At 39.5% G+C, this 20079-nt stretch overlaps 1 protein-coding gene across 2 annotated transcripts in view; it reads left to right on the forward strand.

Annotated features, from left to right (window-relative positions):
- The window catches only part of anos1b (anosmin 1b), a 71183-nt gene that overhangs the window by 33915 nt on the left and 17189 nt on the right, over positions 1–20079 (forward strand). Inside the window, exons 3-8 of one of the 2 annotated variants that reach the window (XM_057842173.1) lie at positions 11244–11306; positions 11677–11884; positions 13686–13870; positions 16262–16391; positions 18788–18881; positions 19673–19913. In XM_057842173.1, coding sequence (XP_057698156.1) covers positions 11244–11306; positions 11677–11884; positions 13686–13870; positions 16262–16391; positions 18788–18881; positions 19673–19913 — 921 coding nt within the window. The remainder of the gene's footprint in view (positions 1–11243; positions 11307–11676; positions 11885–13685; positions 13871–16261; positions 16392–18787; positions 18882–19672; positions 19914–20079) is intronic. The other variant, XM_057842174.1, reaches the window with a different exon arrangement.

The raw sequence follows: 20079 nt of genomic DNA on the forward strand, positions 1-20079 counted from the left end.
TAAGAATACATTATAATTCGATTATTTGTTCCACAGCCCAAAAACCTACGCTAAATACTTAATGACTTCTGCAAATAGCAATTACACATAGCAAAACAAATACATTATGAATACAAATCGGAATAATAATAATAATGTAACGAATCATGTTCTAATGTGGCTGTTGTGTTTTGCATACTGTTTGTGAACAGCCTGTGTTGACGTAAGGTGTAGATTGATGCGTATTACTAACGACAGAGTGAGAGACGTGCGGAAGAGTTTCTCTTTTCATGTTGTTGGTGTCGGCTACGGCGGACAGTAGCCGTGTTGCACAAGTTCTAAGACAAATGATTAAAAACCTGACGATAATTGTGACTTCCTTACCGACGCTACAATAATAATAATTGCCACCCAAACTTTTAAAGACTGGCGGAGGTCGGAGAGGACTGTCAAGATCATAGATATATTTTGGCAGTGTTGTCGAGCCAGTTCACTAACGTGCACAACGCGGTCATATTTTTCTATCATTTCCATCTGAATTTCAATGGTAAGCGTCACATTTTTTCACCACCGGCACTAACCTTCTTGGGACCGATGTTGATTTTTCTTACAAGAAAATCCGCTGCGCTGCAAAACAATGAAATTGCGACGCCATAAATCATTGTATTTTGAGCATGTCGTCATATGTTGGAACAAATGACGAGTTAAATTTTACATTGGATGTCGAAAGGATTGTATGTCGATGCGATTGTATGTCGAGGTATCACTGTATTTACATTCCGGAATAACATTGCCACATGGGCTCAGGGACACTTCAAAAAGCCAGTATCTGTTAAATCAGTTCATTGCTATGCACACATATGCAAATATAAACTCTCGCATACAAAGCTAAAGCCATAACTACATTTAAAAAATCGTCACCCTCTTCTCTTAGTCTGAGCTCATCTGAGATGGAATGATGCAAGTGTAAAAGTGCCATTGTCTGTGGATTCCAAATTTCAAATTGGTTTTGGAAATCACAGGCACCGTATCCTCTGGGCTCGCAAAGTTCAAAACCCAGCATCTATGATGATGATGGGTGTACCCATGTCACGGATAACTTGCATAATGTACATAAAGGTTTTTGAAAAAAATATGCTGTTATTCAAGTAATATCTTTTTAAGGGATGTCCCTGTTTGTTTCAGCAAGACAATGCCAAGCCACATTCTGCACATTTTATGACAGCAAGGCTTGGTAGTAAATGAACCTTCTTTGATGCTTGAGTCACAATTTCCAGGTCGCAGTTGAAGCATTGAAAAGAACGGCGCAGGGCCCATTGCAATTAAGAGAAATGATATCCACCCTTAGCTTTCAAAGTGAATTGTTTACTTGAAGCATAACAGAAACAATATTGGAAAGACTAAAAGAGGCTAAACTCTGCCGGCTACACTTTTAAACTACGATATGTTTACTTTATAGACAGGGGTGCACATATTTTTTTTGCCCAGGTTCTCAGAGGAGGACCTGGAGATGTGACTTGGTCCTCATTGAGCTTGAGAGCCGACCCGCCTGATGCGATAAAATTATGACAAGCTTTAGTTAGAGCCAAATACCTTTTATTAATTATATTAACAATTAATGCCTGATTAACATCAACTGGCACAACAAATTTGCCATTACTTTGAAGTGAAATGTAAAGAAATAAACATAAAAGCAGTACTAATTCAAAATAAAGGGCATTATGCGGCTCCCACATTAACTCCAAGCCTTTGTAAAAGTGGGATGCCCTCCTCCTCATAAGAGCTCATTGAACGTGCATGTTTAGCTTTGTGAAATAAGAGCAAAAACACGTTTGTCAGTGCATGGCGCTGCTATTCATTAACTTTATTCCGCCACTTGTCCATTGGGCGAGTGGGGTGCTGCCTGACATCGATAGTTTGCTTAATTGTCACATGCTGTTTTTTTCGTGCATTTCAAAGTTTGGATAGCTGAAATTCTTGGACCCAACATAAAATGCGCTGCCGTTATCAGCGATTCTCACGGCAAATTTTGTACCACATATCCGTGCGAGCATCATTTGCTTCTAGCTATGGTACCTCCTGCAGCCACTTTTCAGCAAAAGTCCTTTTTTCGGTAGCTCCGGCGACGTCTCTGTCGTCTGTCTGTCCTTTGACGGAGGTGGGGGAACACGGAAATAATTACTCAGTGGGGCCTGCCTCCGACATTTTGAGAAGTGATTATCTCGTGTCCGCCGCAAATACAGTGGTCAGCCATCGGTACGCAAAAGCGTATGGAAGCCGTTGAGGGCCAGCGCGTTTGTATACGTCCAGTACGCATGCGCGCATGCGGACCACTTATGTGCACCCCTGTTTATAGACAAGTTTCTGAGGTACTTCTACATGTCTGCTCGCAACTTCCGTTTTAGAATTTCTTCATCCAAAACAGCAGTGGAGCTGGAGTAACATTATTCATCAAAAAAAGACAATTTGGAAATACCGCATCCAATTGCCATCATCACGACAGGGGAGGACAACATGTTCACGAAGGCAGATGTGGAACCAAGCTCGTGCCACCACAAAGACCGGGTGTTTTTGTAGCTATGTTGCCGCTGTGTTATAGAAGGTATGTTCTTCCTATCCCTGCATTTTCATGTGCCCGGTGCTCAAAAAATACGAAAGCTAAAATCTTGCGCATGAAACGACTTGTTGCGTTTGATATGATTTTACTATGATGATTATAATTCTGATCTTTAATATTATTTACTACAACTACTGTATTTGCTGCTAGCCTGTTGCTAATGAGTACGTGTTGGATGGCACAATTATGTCAACGCATAAATGCAAGTGTTACAAGTTTTTTGTTGATTTGTTTACAGGTGGAAAACGCTGTTAGGCAAGGAAAGACAAGTTGATGTGCCTCACAACAACACTTACTGTATGTTGATGGACATATATCGAGACTACGTGCGTTCTACCCGGGGGTGGCTGGGAGACTGTGGCTCGCCTCGCTGTGGACCGTCAGCTCGATCCCGCGATCCAACTATGAGGTTTTTAACTACAACAACTTTAAGATAGGCTATTGGAGCTGGAATTATCAAGGACAGCGGGAGAAAGCCCCTCTGGAGGCCATAATGTCAGGTGAAAGTCTGGCGAGGCTCCGGAGCTCTGCAGTCTGATATCACATCCTCGTATGCTATTTTTTAAATTATTTTATAAATTGTGATTTATTGACCTGTTATGCACATGCACCATTCGTTTGAAAAAAACAAGAAATGGTATCATGTTGTCCAAATGTTTTATTGCGGTCAATATCTGCAATAAAAATAATTACATACTATTTTTGTTTATATGTACTTACCTTGTAGTATTTCCTTGTGACAACAAAATCCGTGTCAGCCCTTCTGCATTCGGCAAATGTAATATATGTAATATCACCTCTTTTTGGTCACTCAAGTAGCCGGCGTATCAATCTACACCTCACGTCAACACAGGCTGACAGGTTGTTTAAATTTTGTCCACGAATGATCCACGGAGTGATAAGAGTTCACATGCAGCACAGAACATCTTGGAGTCTCATCTATACGTCATGCTAAATCCATTTTTGGAGATTCCGTTGGTTCCTCTGGTTTGATTTTGCAGTTTTAACTTTGTCAACACACTGCTTACCTTAAAGACCAAATGTGAAGTAATTTCATAAAATTCCAAATAGGGTCACAATGAAAGTAATTAAGCATTGTCCAACAAATAAAGCATGAAAAAATAATTTATATGTTGTACATTTGACAAAATAATCGCCTTTCCGAAGTTCGAGCCTGAAAGGGGACGAACCCGGAAGTGATACGTCACACCGAGAACAGCGATGGCAGCGCTCCATACGGCCGCCCTACAAAGCCCTTCAAACAATGATTCAAACAGCGATTTAAGCGATAGATCGAGCGCAAGTGAGGAGATCCAAGTTTTTGAAAAGTTGGATGAAGAGGAGGAGGTTGGAATTTTATGTTGGACCATACATGTATTAGCCAGACGCTAATCAGGTTGCAAACAATGTGCCCAGACTACCTGATATGGAATGGAGACAAGACCCATCGAGATTACAATATTGGTAAGATATAGACTGTTATTATTTTTATGATTTGAAGCATGTCAGGTAAATAAACCACCTACTATTGCCTGGGATAAAAGAAAAGTTTTGACCAATCCCCGATAATGTTGTGGAATGAACAGTAGAAGCTAGCGACGTTAGCTTTTATTTACCTGACATGTTTCGGCGAACACCTCCGCCTTCGGACCATCTGACAAAGGCGGAAGTGTTCGCCGAAACATGTCAGGTAAATAAACCACCTACTATTGCCTGGGATAAAAGAAAAGTTTTTGACGAATTTATAAGTGTAGGCAAAATGAACTCAATACAACTATGATCGGAGATTGCCACGAATTAGCTTTTGGCTAAAGTCGCTAGCTTCTACTGTTCATTCCACAACACGATCGGGGTTTTGCCTCGAGTTACCTTTTGGCTAACGTCGCTACCTTCTACTGTTCATTCCACAACAGTTGGCAGGTCTGCTTTGACAAAGTCATCAGTCATCTTTCCAAAAATCACACTTACTTTTTTGCAAATCCTTGATCATAAGCAGACCGGTTGAGGAAGCAGGCATCTTCGAAGTGTTTGTAGCAGAGAACACTACTCGATGATGGCGTGAAATTCATTCGCTTCGTGCGAACAAAAGATGTCCATTTAGGTGCCCTTCTATCCTTTGGCCACTCATACAACTTTTCTTTCGATTGAGAACAATACATCGTCACACACCGCCGTGGCATCTTACCGAGAAGCAATGCAACAATACTGTTCTATAGCGGACTTCCCTCGCAGTTCTCTGTGTGACGTAATTTCCAAAGATTTCCCAAGATTGTCGAAGAAAAGCATTTTCGTTGTCAAGGGCGTTGCTATGGGTTAATCAAAGAATCTGGAAGGGTTGCTTTAAAAAAAAAAAAACGAAAATATACTTATGATTGTTTAGCCATTGATACAGTATTATTCAAAAACATGGTTGGCCAACCTTACTTCACATTTGGTCTTTAACCGCAATTCATGGTGTCCTTTCTAAACCGGTTGTTCGGAGCAGACATTTTCCAAGATGGCGCCGCCCATATTGCGCTCAGGAAACTTGTCTATACAATAAAAGATACCGTATATATTTACATGTCATGTCTGCTCTACCTTGTAAGCCCTTGGTGTAGTTTTATAAATGCAAACAAAGAAATCAAAATTTGAGACAATTTTTGGGGGATATGTTTTCCTCAATTTGTGTGTGTGTATGTTTTTTGAACGAAAGAATACGTGAATGCCTTTAAATTAATGAATGAATGCCTTTACTGTCATTGCACAATTGAATGAAATTGATGTTCTTTTCACAGTGCAAACAGTAAAAGTGCAAAGTAGTAAAATATAGAAATCTTCCCCCAATTGATGTTCATTCTCTGATTTAATACTCACCAGTTACTCACGACTTGAGTATTTATTTTCCACTGAATAGTTACTTACACATGTAATATTTGATAGACAATTTATTTTTCACAGTACTCTTATCTGGCTACTCCACCTACCTCTGAAGTGGACCAAATCAGCCTCTCCTGTGAGAGGGGTCTCAGTATGGTTTCAAAAGCACTGAGCCATTTTCTTACATGGCTCCCACATTGCTGATGACCATATGGAAAGGTAGCACATGTGGTCAGTAGCCATCTATTTCTCATTGTATCTCTGCCAGCTTTCCTCTGGACCTGTTGCACAGTTAACCTTTCATCTCCTCTCCCCTTTTCAACGGACACTCACCCCTTTCTGCTTTCTTCCATGTCAAAACCACATCACCCTCCACCCTCTCCCATTTCCTCCTCTTCCTTTAGCTGAGTGTGGCTGTCACCCCTATATTGTGGCAGGTGAGGCTATAAAACAGCAGTAGTCAGTGGAGGGCAACGAAACAAGGTGTTTTGTGTGTGTCTGTATCAGCTTCTGTGATTAATTATTTCACTGATAACCAGGGGTATCATATGCAAACTGTGCCTGCTTTCACAAGCACTGTATACACAGTCATTAATCTCAGCTGCTACAGTGTGGTGATGTGTTAAACAGCAACATTTCTAACCTCTGACCTAGAGCACGCAATATCTACAATTTATCCTTACCCATGAGTCTTCAAGTTTTTTTGATGCCTTCAAGGCTAAAGAGTCTCTCACTCCCTTAAATAAATACTTGTCTATGTAATAGTGATTCAAAGCTTGCCTGGGATATTTGAGAGTCTGGGTTCCACACTATGCATTAGCCTTAGGTTTCTCAGTTTTCCATTATACTATTGACTAAACAGCAGAACACGACTTGATATTATGTACAGTACTTTGAAAGTGATACTGCATATACCGCATATAAATAAATGTATTGCGTTTGCGTTAAAGTTTTTTTTTTTCTTTTTTACACGACTGTATGTTCACATTTTTAAAGTGCTACTGAGTTGGATCCTTTTTTTTTGCACAGAAATTTAGGTTTTAAGTACAAATTGATGTTGTCACCTCTTAAAATACTTAAGAGATCTGCCATCATTTCCAACGTGGTATTTTGATGTAAATTAATGTTTTAGGCATTTTATTTTTGGGAAATTTTGCAGACGTGCATAAGTCACTGCATTTACCAAGGAGGCAGTTTGTGCAATTGTTGGCGTGAACATAGGGGTAGTCATTCGCTACCAATGAAAATGAATACGAGATCCTAGTTTCCATTCAGAAAAGAAATGGCCCTGGTGTATAGTGAAAATTGTATTACCTACATATACACTCTAAAAACTTTGCAGTTTTTGATAGTTGAAGCGTAACATAGAATTGCCTCACTCAAGAATCTAGATTTGGAAATTGTAGAGTATTTTATGGACCAAACAGGAGACTAATCAGGTCATGAACCTAAGCTGCTGAAAAAAAGGGCACACTATTGGTATCAGAAAGACTAAAGGTGCACAAAAAAATTCAGCAATAATATTAATAATTAATAAATAATAATTAAAAGTATAAGATTGGTGTCATTGGGGCTTGGGGTTGATCCGTAGGGGGCCTATTTTCAAAAACTTGAAATTCAAATATTTTCAAAACCAAAGCCGCTAGCGATCTAAAACCAAAACAGGCACCTCACTTAGGCATATATGAGTCTCCATGAGCAGCGACATAAAAAAAAATTCAAGTTGTTCTCTTATAAAATCCTGATTAATTATTTTTATATACAAATATAACAAAACTTAAAATGGCTATAAAATTCTCAAATTTTACGCTAGATGCACAAAAATCACCAAATGACCTATATTTTATATATATAATGACCTATATTTTCAGGATCAATAGCAATGTAACATATATAGGTTTCTGTCAGAAATAGTGACTTAATTTTTTTTTTTTTAATTTCGTGCAAGTTTTCAACAGCTAACAAATCACTCAATTTTCACATCAGAAACTTAATACTTGAGGAAAGCATTTAGAATCATCTTAATTTTACTCAACAAAAGCAAAATTTGCATTTTTTAAATATACAATCACTACTTATGTATGTGTAATTCCGATGTTACTATTACCTCATCACATCTTGTTGGCTATCTGGTCCTCGTCGGTTTTAGATTGAAACGTTAAATCAAATAAAACACGTAAAAGGCTTTTTTTGTTTTGTTTTTGTATGTACTCAGAAATGTCTAAATTACTAATTTTTTGGCTAAAAACGGGCAGTTGGCCAAAAATTACCTGATCATTTGAATGTAAAGTTACGCTAATGTGTATGGATAGAAAATACAGCATAGCCGCCATCACAAAGAGCTTTTTAAGTTGAAATTCTTGTAAATAAATGCGTACATCCCTGAATTTCCATAGATATGAACATAAAACAGTCTAGATTATTGGTTAAAAGCAAAAAAAAAAAAAGGACAGTAATCATTCATTTTACGTAAGTATTTCAAGCTAAAGTTACGCAATTGTGTTTGGATACAAAATCCAACTTGGTGGCTGTCACAAAACAAAGAGCTTTTTAAGTCTAAAGTTATTTTAAATAAATACGTACATCCCAGAAATCATCATTCATTTTACGTAATAATGTTACATGATGCATTAACAACGAAATGTGAATGTACTGTCCTCACCAGGACGCTACGGCTCGGTCCTGGCTATACAGCTAGCTGAACTCCCAAATGACGATGCTGGACATCCGTATAATTTGCTGACTTTATTTTGGCCGTCGTTATGACACCATCATATGAAGAGTGAAACTAAAAATAGAAATAATACAAATCCATATCATCCTCGATACCAAACAGGTTCGAATCAACGTAAATAAATGATAATTAGCTGCTATTACAGCAATGACACAAACAGTTAGCATGCGTTCGCTAGCATTAGCACATCGTTCAAACAACCACACAACTGGCTGCAAGTGTCCGATCGCGGGTGGAAAACACACAATAAGAACAGCAAATATGATACATACAGGCGCTGCCTCTCTAGAGATATTTTACAAGCATTAAGAGTTATTCAGAGAACTATAGCATAAAGAACATGCTAACAAGTTTACCAAACACCATCAGTCTTACTCCAAACACCAAAATAACATGTGAAATGATATAATAATGTGTTAATAATTTCACACATAAGTCGCTCCTGAGTATAAGTCGCACCCCCAGCCAAACTATGAAAAAAACTGACTTTTATTCCAAAAAATATGGTAAATCACTCTTAAGACACTCCTGTCTGCCTGTATGTAGTAAAACCTTAGTCGTTTTTCCACCTAAAGGTGTTTGAGCATAGCGTGAGTTTATCACAATGAAAGCCACCTCAACACTCTACCTGGGTCGGCCCCCTCCGGAAAGGCGTGGCGCAATGTCTGTAGGAGCTGTCTAGTCAACAGATGGTGAAGTCTATGGTCCATGTTTGAGCCTCACGGCTGGATTAGAGCTTCTGCTACTAATGTATCTTTGTTATATGACTTCTATAGACCCTACCCACGTGACGTCACAACTCCGCTCTCCTGAATGGTACCGCCCACTTGTCCGTCAAAACATAGTGTTAACCTGTTACGGCTACGTACATTTCTCCTATTTACGGCGTGTTTTTCTGCTCCTTAACATTAATAATCAAAATGGTGAAGGCGTGTGTGGCTGTTGGTTGCACTAACAGAGAAGATGGAAGGAGAGACTTGAAGTTTTACCGTATTCCGAGGGATCCAAAGAGAGCGAAATGGACGGCTGCAATTCGACGTGAAAACTGGGCACCAAAAAATCACCACAGACTATGTAGTAGTCATTTTATATCCGGTAAGATGCATTTAAGATATACTTAGAGGGTTTTGGGCTGACAAATAACCACAATTAAGATCATTGCGAGGCTAATCGCCGACAACATACGACGTAGTACGACATAGTTTCAAATTCAAGATGTTTGTGACTTCCCTTTCTTCCACCATCGTTATTTTTTGAATAATATTTAGCTGGTACCAAGTGAAAGAAACTGGCCTCGTCTACGGGGCTGACAAATAACCACAATTAACATCATTGCGAGGCTAATCGCCGACAACATACGACGTAGTACGACATAGTTTCAAATTCAAGATGTTTGTGACTTCCCTTTCTTCCACCATCGTTATTTTTTGAATAATATTTAGCTGGTACCAAGTGAAAGAAACTGGCCTCGTCTAGGGGGCTGACAAATAACCACAATTAAGATCATTGCTAGGCTAATCGCCGACAACATACACGTATGTATGTAGTGAGAGTGCTATCGCTAAACCATATAAACATTAAAAGCCTTAACTCCATTGACAAACGACATGAAATACATTAGACTTGACAGTGGATGTTAGCAATAACAAAAGATTTTGAATTGAAAATTTCGTAACTCACCTTTCAAAGCACAAGATAGATTCCTGCCGAATTTTCGTGGACGAGGACCTGTTTCACCCAACCAGCAACGAAGTATTTATAAGCCTCCAAGCTCTTGAAGTTTTTCATATTTTCGTGAGAATAGGCTGATTTAGTGTGGACAAGATAATTGACAGGCAGGGCGAAGACAGTGGGTCGAAAAACATCGATTTGGGCATCAAATATGGATCTGGCGACTGTATAGAACGAAGCTTTTCCTCATAACGCCTTTTATGCAACAGATCCAGTGAGTTTGCGGCATCAGAAAGCACCGGGTCTTCCATGAAATGCATTTTAAATTCCGCCATCAATTGAAAACAATGCTAATACAGAGTCAAAATGATGGACAAGTGGGCGGAACCATACAGCGAGCACGTGGTTTTGTGACGTAGGTGGGTAGGGTCTATACATCACTGAATGTTCAAATCAAACAAATGTGTATTTATTCTGTTGAGTTACTGTTTTACACCACCTAGATTGGTAGAAGTTATCTGCCTCATAAAGTGGGCACAAGGCATGAAATTGACACCCAGTGAATGTTTCGATTATCTCTGATGTATCGGCTACTGAAACATTAAGTGAAACCAAACATTTTCTCCCGAGTTATATCAAATGAAGCAAATGTCAGAGCTTTCAGACTTCATTCTGAGACCCGGGCTTATAGTACTAATTAAGAACTCAAACACATGTGGTTTCAACTGGCTTTGTTGAAGCTTCTTGAAGCCCAATTTCGGCTTTTTACCCATGTCTCTTATCCACTGCTTAACTGGAATAATGATGAAGTCTAATGGCATGCAGTTGTCGTTCAAAAAAATGACCATCTTATTTAAAACAGCTGAAGTTGTTGGAAAATCAATTTACATCAAGAACTGACCATTTTTTTGGTTTAAATTATGGCTTTTTAGGGATATTTGCTGTGTTGATTCTCCTGAAATAGTGAAATGTAGCCACAAACCCTTTTTAGTTGAGAGAAACAAACGGACAGACAGGGAAACAGAAGGAGGCAGAGGAGGTTGGGGCTTAAACCTCAGTTTTTATATGGTTTCTGGTTTTAATTTGCAAAGAGCCATCATTCACCGTTCTGTCAAGCTCTTCTGTGTTGTTTGAGCCCTAAAATAATACTACCATCTTTATCTCCTCCATTTTCTTGTTCACAGAGGAACTATGGCCAACATTTTTATTTTTAAAATCATCCACTTCTTTTAAAAGATACACAATTGCAGTTTGTAATTCCTAGCTCACGTGATACTGTAGCTTCTTTCATGGTTCCTGGAATTTCGATGCATTTGATGAATTGTAAAGCAAAAATAAAAAGCTTGACTTTTGTTTTGTTTTGCTTTGTTTTTCCAATTCAAGTGCCTTAAACCATGCAAAGAGCTTTGGGAAACCAAGAAGAAGCATTCTCTGAAGTCCTGTGAGGTAAAAAGAGTGTATGGTGTGTCTACTTGTTTGCATGTGTGATTGTGTTCGTCGCAAAAAATCTACACAGGGAACTTGTTTTTGTTAGCACAACCCTTTCAAGTTTTATTTTTGGGTGGAATGGTTATACATGTAAGTTCTGTAGGTATTTCTGTTTAGATATACAGTCTGAGATTCTTGTCACACATATTCTTGCACTCACAAATACACTTTTCATACTGTGCATGTGCACACCTACACTGTACTCAGTTGACGTGAACTCTTAGTACTTTTTCCATTGCTGCATGTTCCTGTTTTAGAGTCAGTGTTTTTATTTATTTATTTTTTGTAAAAGAAAAACAAAAACCGCTGTCTCTTTTGGCCTCAACAGAAGCAGACAGAATGTGTGACCAGCAGCGAGTTTCTGACATCTCTGAGGTCATCCAGACAGGGTGACTGCCCTCAACCTCAACGCGCGACTGGATTTGCGGCCGCCTGTGTGGAAAGCTGCTCACTAGACCGACATTGCCCTTTCCCCAGGAAGTGTTGCTTCAATGGATGTGGACACACATGTCAAACACCAGCCAATCTTTACAAAGGTGAACCGAATAGATGACCTAGCTCCAGCCCCTTTTGATTTACTCATTGGCTGCCATTGATGGTAGACCTCTAATCCATTTTGACTGGAGGCTCAAAATGGATTGGATGTCTAGCGCAGTCAGTGGCATTGAAAAATGAGCATTCACAGACTGTCCACCCAGTTTAATTGGATGTCTATCATTGTCGATGACAGGCAATGAGTTAAATACTATGAAAAAAACAAACAAAAAAAACTTCACTGTTATTTGTGTCAGGGACGCGGGCAGGCAGGCAGGTTGTGTGGACCCAATTGCAGGGAAACAAAAGCCGCAAGGCAGGTGAACTCAAAAAACGTTTAATGATATCTAACAAAAACACAAAGTACAACTGAAAGCACTGAGGATCAAAAGGGCAAGATTCAAACAAAACTTACTTAAATCGGAGGGACTGGTACACGAGGGCTTGGACCGGACTTGAAATTGACGTAGACATAGACATAGACAATGACGCAACAAGGAGTGACAAGAAACTGGGTCATTATATACGCAGACAAGGGGTAACGAGACGAGGAACAGCTGGGTAACACAGGTGGATGCAGATTGCAGGATACACTGGGAAAACACACACAGGTGAGAGCAATGGGTACTCACAGGGACAAGTCACACTAGGAGAAACCAAACACAAAACCTAACAATTTGGAGGCATAACAAAAGGGTATTTCGGCATTTATTCATTTTAATTCTGCTATTTTGTTTATATTGACACTTTATTAATTTATTAGTTCATAAAAAAATATGAATAATGATTAATAACTGCAAACAGTTTGCTGAAGACATGTCAACAAAGCACATGGATTTTTGGAACCATGTCCTATGGTCTGATGAGACGGGCGGGCTTTCTTGTGTACCGTCTTCGGAAGAGGCTTCCTCCTGGAGTGACAGCCATGCACACCAATTTGATGGAGAGTGCGGCGTATGGTCTGTGCACTAACAGGCTGACCTCCCACACCTCTTCAATCTCTGCAGCAATGCTGACAGCACTCCTGTAACGAGTCACATTACATTTTGGAGGGAAAATGACAAGCAGTACTCAATTTGGACATTTAGGGATGTACGTAGTTTCTATGGGGTGTACTCACTTTTGTTGCCAGGGGTTTAGATATTAATGGCTATATTTTGAGTTATTTTGAGGGGAAAAAATAAATTAACTCTATTATATAAGCTGCACAGAGACTACTTTTCATTGTGTCAAAGTGTCATTTTGTCAGTGTTGTCCCATGAAAAGATATACTTAAATATCTGCAGAAATATGAGGGGTGTACTCACGTTTTGTGATACACTGTAGGCCTGTGTTTGCCCAGAGCATTCAACCCGAACGCTCTCTTTTCAAGAGAAGAAAAAGGGCTTTTTTCTGTGTATTATTCTTCTCTTTTAAAATTCGGTATAGTACATTTAGTGATCAAAATTTAGTATGAGTACCAAGGGTCAGAAGCTTTATTAGTAATTGGAGTTTTTATTTCAGATTTTATCCAATTTAGGTTTGTTTTTTTTAACTGTTGGTCATATTGTTTTTATATCAAAATTACTTATGAATCTAATATGTCATGTAAATATGTACTGTCACATTCACAATTCAAACAAATTTAGGCCGCTTGAGCCATTGCACGCAGAGGAGATGACTATTGTAGTAAATACAGCACACCTATTATTAGCACTACCAGATTAAATGGTCAATTCATATGTTATTATGCAATGCAGTTATTACAAGTATGATTGGAGTTGGGGGATGATTACTAAGCATAAATATTTTTTCCCACTATAGGTGTTCCTCTAAAACCCCGCAGGGATATGAGCTTCATGGAGGATCCAGTGGGACGGGTGAAAGTGATGTGGGTGTCCAAGTTTAATGTCAGCATAGAGCCGGTCGTTTATGTGCTCCAGTCACGCTGGAACACGGGCATTCACCCCAGTGAAGATAATGCATCCCCATGGATCACTGTTGCCATGGTATATAACCACCAGACTCTCTTTTCTCAGCCCAGGCTTCCCTTTGATGATTTGATGTTTGCAAAGGTTTTGGCTTTAACAGTTTATCAACCTCAAAAGCTTGTGTAACATATCTTTACCTCATAATTCACTCTGGATATGATAGACAGTTTCCACCTCATCTGTCTACTGCCTGAGTGTTTAAACCTTTCCTCTGCATGTCTGACACTTTGCCAGGGTAAACTATCCGTGTGAGTGTATGTGTGAGTGTGCCCGTGTGAGGTTAGATAAATAAGCGGAGCTTAAAAAGGAACCACTGGTAGCCACAGTCACTCCACGGCTGCATCTGAATGACTGAACATTCATTATGGACCTAAATAGATGACAGCTCATGTCTGTGTGCTGCCTTTGTGTCACAAAACCAGTGATTGCACACAACATGCGCATCTATAATAATTTGAACCACAAATTGGAGGAATCTGTGTTTTTAAAATTTCTATTAGCTGTCCTCTAAACTCACATAAAGGCCGTTTCACTCTAGCGAATGCCTGATGTGCAACCAATTCATTGTGTATGTAGGAGGGGACTTTTCGCCGAGGGGCGTGGCCCTAAATAGAAACTTGTTCTATTTTCAGAGAGCGCTGTCGAACTGATGTCAGCAAAGCATCCTATAGCAGAGAGGCAGGCGTACTTATATCTGTGCTATCAGGCTGTTTCGGTTGACAGATATAAGCAAAGTTTGATTCAGTAAATGCACTTTTTTAAAGTTTCGCGAGCTCTGGGACACTCGAAAAATGACTCTGATAACTTTCCTTGCGAAACTAAATAGTACCTCAATGTGCGTTTGTATGGAAATGTTCACGAACAACAACAACAAAAAAACTATTCACCTTCTCACCGAAACTAGTAAAACACGACTATAAATGCATTGATGCTTGGAACTATAGTAAAAATGCTTGCCGCGTTTTACTTCCTGACAAAGTCTACATCAACCTAAGTGGCTCCTCCATTTTTGCGCTTGCCATGGGTCGCTCTTCACACTGGGCTGCCACTAGTGTGACCCGGCCTTAACGTTCATACTGTGTGTCGCCGTATCATACCAACAGCAACATGGTAATGGAGGGCTTAGCATGTGTGCCTCACAGTGGAGACATTGTGGGTTTAAAGAGCCCCTTCAGATCGCCATAGCCAACTTTACATCATCTGCCCATTGTACTCATCAGCTTGCAGTTCCTCATACTGTGTGCCCTTTGACCTCGTGGACTCAAGCACATAAATATTTTTTTGTCTTGTCAAGGGCTAGCATTAAACCATTTAAAGCAGAAATGTGCAAAGTCCGGCCCGGGGGCCAAATGCGGCCCGTGGACAAATTTCATCCGGCCCCCAGCCTCTGTCATAAAATCAATAACGTCTGGCCCGCACACAGACTTATTAAATTGGTCAGCAGTACTGCTACCAGCATATTAAGTAACCTACACACTAAATGCTGCTCCTCATTTACCCAGTAAAAGGCAGCAGCACTCTTAACATTACCCCGTGTGACCCTTTCCTCCCAATTTACTAAAATGGCGACAATCAACAAAAAAAAGAAAGTTGACTGCAACTGCTGACGCTTCAAGGATAGGTGGAAGTTGGGCTATTTCTTCACCAAAATACGCAACAACTGTGTCTGCCTCATTTGCAAAGAGACAGTCGCTGTTTTTAAAGAGTTCAATGTGAGGCAATATTACCAAACAAGACACGTTGACATGTACGACAAGATTACAGGGAAGATACGTAGCGAGAAATTGAAGCAACTTGAAACTAGTTTAATTTTACAGCAGCAGCATTTCGCAAGCGCCCGAGAGTCGAAAGAGAATGCCACAAAGGCTAGTTGCAAGATTGTTGAAATTTTTAATAAAAAAAAATAATAAAGCAAATGTGACACACAGAATCGCTTGCTAAAATTTGCTTAAATATATTGATCTACGTAAAGGACGTCAGCCAAGGTCGGCCCCCCACATTTTTACCACACCAAATCTGGCCCCCTTGCAAAAAGTTTGGACACCCCTGATTTAAAGGGAATGTGAAGAGGACTGCTTATTGGCTGCAAAATGATTAGCAAATGACCCTCAGCTGTGTGGTGGATGATTTAAAAAAACGTATTTTAGCATGAAAAGGTTTGAACATACAGTAAACAGGGTGTCGAAACCTTTGCATGTCACTATAATAAAGATGATGGTAAGTAGTGAATGAATGGGTTTGACTAATTTGTGGGAATCAAAATAAGGCACCCATAGCCCTTTAACCTTTGAATTACAGTGATTATAATGAAATATTTTGTTGAAACCTACACATTTTTACAAAATCGTTATTACACACACTAGGAACCTTGCATATCTTTTCATGTATTTGATGTGTTTGTATTTTTAGACCCTTTCTGAGGATGCTCTACTGTCAGATCTAAGACCTCAGCGGTGGTATCAGTTCAGAGTGGCGGCAGTAAACAGCCAAGGCAGCAGGGGCTTCACAACACCAAGCAAGCATCACATCTCCAATAAAGGTCAGAATAGCACACTTCGAGACACCGTGGAATATAACACAGATTACACTGACCTGGCAGGGAATTCTAATTTGTCTTAAAAGCCTGAGTAACACATCTAGTCTACCGTTGTGCCAATGTATGATAGATATTATGCAGTACCTCTCTGAAGTTAACCAAGGAATGTTTTTGTTTCCTCTCTTTATTCATCAAACTCTTGTTTTTATGTGGTCATATTTGTGTGAAATAGCTCAAGTGTTTCTGACTTTGGGATAACTGGACCTCCTAAAGTGTTCCTTATTTGTTGACACTTTACCTGAAGTATAATTTTTAACCACAGCATAAACATAAACTTTGGCCCTATCACTGACTTGGAGGAATAGTCAACATATTTATTTGATTTTTAGTGGAAATTCAGATGACAATAGTAATAACACACTCACATCTGTCCTTAATACATGAAAAGTTTTTTAACAAAATGACTGGAGACAGTGGTAAGACTGCCTTTTTTAAAAAACTAGGTAACAGAACGAAACTGACCCTAAAATATTTCCTTATCATTTCTCATCATATTCGTTTCATTCTTGAAAAACTGAAATGAGAAATCTTTGCTTATTTGCACATGACAAATATACAGAGTGACCCCAAAAAAAGTTTACACTCAGTTGACTGCTTGTTTAAAAGCCATTGAAACATATTTAAATAGGTTGTCATGGTTAAGTGATACATTAAGGTCACTCAATGCAGCTGGTAATCTCTCGTCTCTACAATTCCTGTGCTTCTGCTGAAAATGAAGAAAACTTTAGCTGTACCTGAATTGCTGCGTGCCGGTCTGACACCTACTGAGATTGCAGCAAATCTGAGAATATCCAGATGTGCAGTCTACAAAGTTAAAAAGAAGCTGAAAGATACTGGAACAGCCTCACGAAAACCTGGGTCTGGAAGTGACGATCTGTGCGGACCAAAAAGTTGATTGACAAGGTGATATTTGGCCACCCCAGAGTCCAGATCTCAATTCCCTGGATTATAGCATATGGGCAACTGTGGAGGACAGTGCCTGTAAGAAGCCACAAACTTCTGTGGCAGCCTTGGAGAGGTCCATTGTTAGATCTTGGGAAAAGATGACAGCATCCTACATAAAGAAGACCTGTCAAGCGTTCCGCAGGCGCCTGGAGGCTGTTGTGACACTTAAGGGAGGACACATTGAAAAATAGAGTGTACTGTACATGTTCTTTACAATAATGTATAATTTGTGATTCAATTCTAATTCTAAGATGAATAAACATGGCATTTAAGTTGTATTATGGCAGTGTAAACTTTTTTTGGGGTCACCCTGTATATTTCACAGCCTTTTATATATTTTTTTACATTGACTCAGAGCAGGGATCATGCTTCAGCTGTTTCCTCTGTTTTAAGTTGACTGTTGCTCTGGCAGCTTTATACTTTTGTGAGCGCATCTGTGTGTGTTAAATCTGGGTTCTGGGTTAAAGGTTAAAGACACACATACAGACATTCCAAATACCATCTGATAGTAGTCAGAGTCGTGTGTTTCTAGTTCATTGGACTGATTAGTCAGGGGCTAGAGGTCAGGGGTTGCAAATCAGGAAACAAGCAGATGTCGAACAGGTTCCTCCTCTGTTTCGAGTCTTTTAATGTGACCTCACCAGTTGACAGTATCGCTTCCCTTTGGTAATCACAAGATAATATCGATTACAGAACTAACCCTGATGTCTGTTTCATCAAATACAACACTGAAATCCATCTTGCTGAGGGAGAACAAATTAACAAAGGCTTTTTAATAAACAGCTTAATGTGTTGCATGCATGCAACAGAAAATTAAACAAGTCCATCGAATCTAATATCAAACTTTGGTTTGTGCATAAAGACGAACCAGACAAAGTCTCTGACCAGTGGGAGGCCTGCCTGAACGGATGTTGTTCTAATCAGGTACTTTTTGTAGTTGTAATTAAATACAGCACAAGCTATGAGGTACTAACAAGACACAGACTCTGTGTTGAAAGAGCGGGCGACCTCTGGATTTCTCCTCAGAGGCAAACATAGACTTGGAGCAGACGTCTTTGGTCTAGATTGTTGTAGCTACTGAAAAAGCTATTGTCATGCTTCTCCATTATCGCTCACCTTTGATACTATTAATCTAATTGACTGAGTGGACTCCAATGAAACCAAGAGGAAATGAGCTTTTTCCTCTCCGTTTATCATGTTCAGGGTCATGAGAGGGGCTGGAGATGATTGATCTTGAGGTTTTTCTTTTATTGTAGTAGCACGGATTGTTGGATATTGTTGATTCATAGTTATCATTTATGACTTATGACGTATGGCCAAAGTGACATCTTGAGTTTTGTTATCATTATTAATTTCATTACTATTAATGACAGTTCCTGTCTATCTCACTGCAGACCCGTCCATTCCGGGGCCTCCGATAAATATTCGAGTGAGCAACCAGACTCTGGTTCAAATTACTTCACAAGCAGGTTCTCACTTCACAGGAAGGTATTGAGAAAACATAATTACTTATATTCTTTTCCTTTTTGTACCTTCTCTATAAACTGTACTTATATTCCCATGCACCGGTAATCCCAGTAATTGTTGATAAACAGACCCACTGCATGAAGTAACCCCCCCCCCCCCCCCCCCCCCCAAAAAAAAAGGGAAATATTTTGAACTGCCATTGTACAGCAGTGATCAGGGGTCAAAGGAAGGTTACAAAGCCACAATAAAATCAGTTGACAAACCAAGATTTTACTGCAGCTCCAATTACGTTAGATTTTTTCCAACTTTATTTTTGATCAACAAATACAGGCCAAAACCACAGAGCCACTGTATTCCAAACCGCCAACATACCATAAAACAAACACCATAGAATGAAAATGCAGAAACACTGTTCAGAACCTCAACAGGAAAAAAACAACAGACACACAAAGCACAACCCTCGAATGTAAAGGGAAAAGTTCTAAATTATTGTAATCATTCACACACTTTAAATCAGGGCATCAAATTAATTTCCCTTTATGAGTTATTCATTGAAATGCTGTAAATGAAATGTTTCTTTTTCCAAACCATACATTGAGGTTAAGGGTAGCCTATTCCTTAAGGACTTTGCTTCGGAAGGGTGCGGGATTCAAGATCAATATGAAAACTTGTTGGAGGGGTGTTAGTTTTCTTCCCAAAAATAATTTCCCATCTCCAGTACTAAGATTATTTCTTCTTGCAATTGTCTACTGCACTATCTTGTTGAGTACTTGAAGTTGGTTGTTCTGTTTTGACATCTTGAACTGTTTCAGTAGGGCGAGGGGAATTGGCATCACTGTGGCGGTCTATATACACTGGGACCCCCCTCAGGAAGGAGACCTGCCAGTCCAAAACTACAGAGTCACCTGGATGTCACGACATAGGACACAAAACATCACACATCCAACACAAGAAAACAAGCATGAATTACATAAAAACTTGCATACCCGGTTTATACAGCCACAAGTACACCAGCAGAGTAAAAAAGGAAGCAACAGCCGAGTGACTCAGGGGGTAAGGAAATATTTCACAATAATTAAACAATGCAGTCATAATAGTTATAATCTGATTCCATTACATATGGGTTTATTGTCATTTTTTTAAATCTTGAAAAGTACTAAACTGGGGCTTTAGGACAGTATATGGCATTAAAAAAAAAGGGGGGGGGGGGAACTAGAGA

Source organism: Corythoichthys intestinalis, chromosome 7, assembly GCF_030265065.1.
Source record: "Corythoichthys intestinalis isolate RoL2023-P3 chromosome 7, ASM3026506v1, whole genome shotgun sequence".
NCBI classification, from domain to species: domain Eukaryota; kingdom Metazoa; phylum Chordata; class Actinopteri; order Syngnathiformes; family Syngnathidae; genus Corythoichthys; species Corythoichthys intestinalis.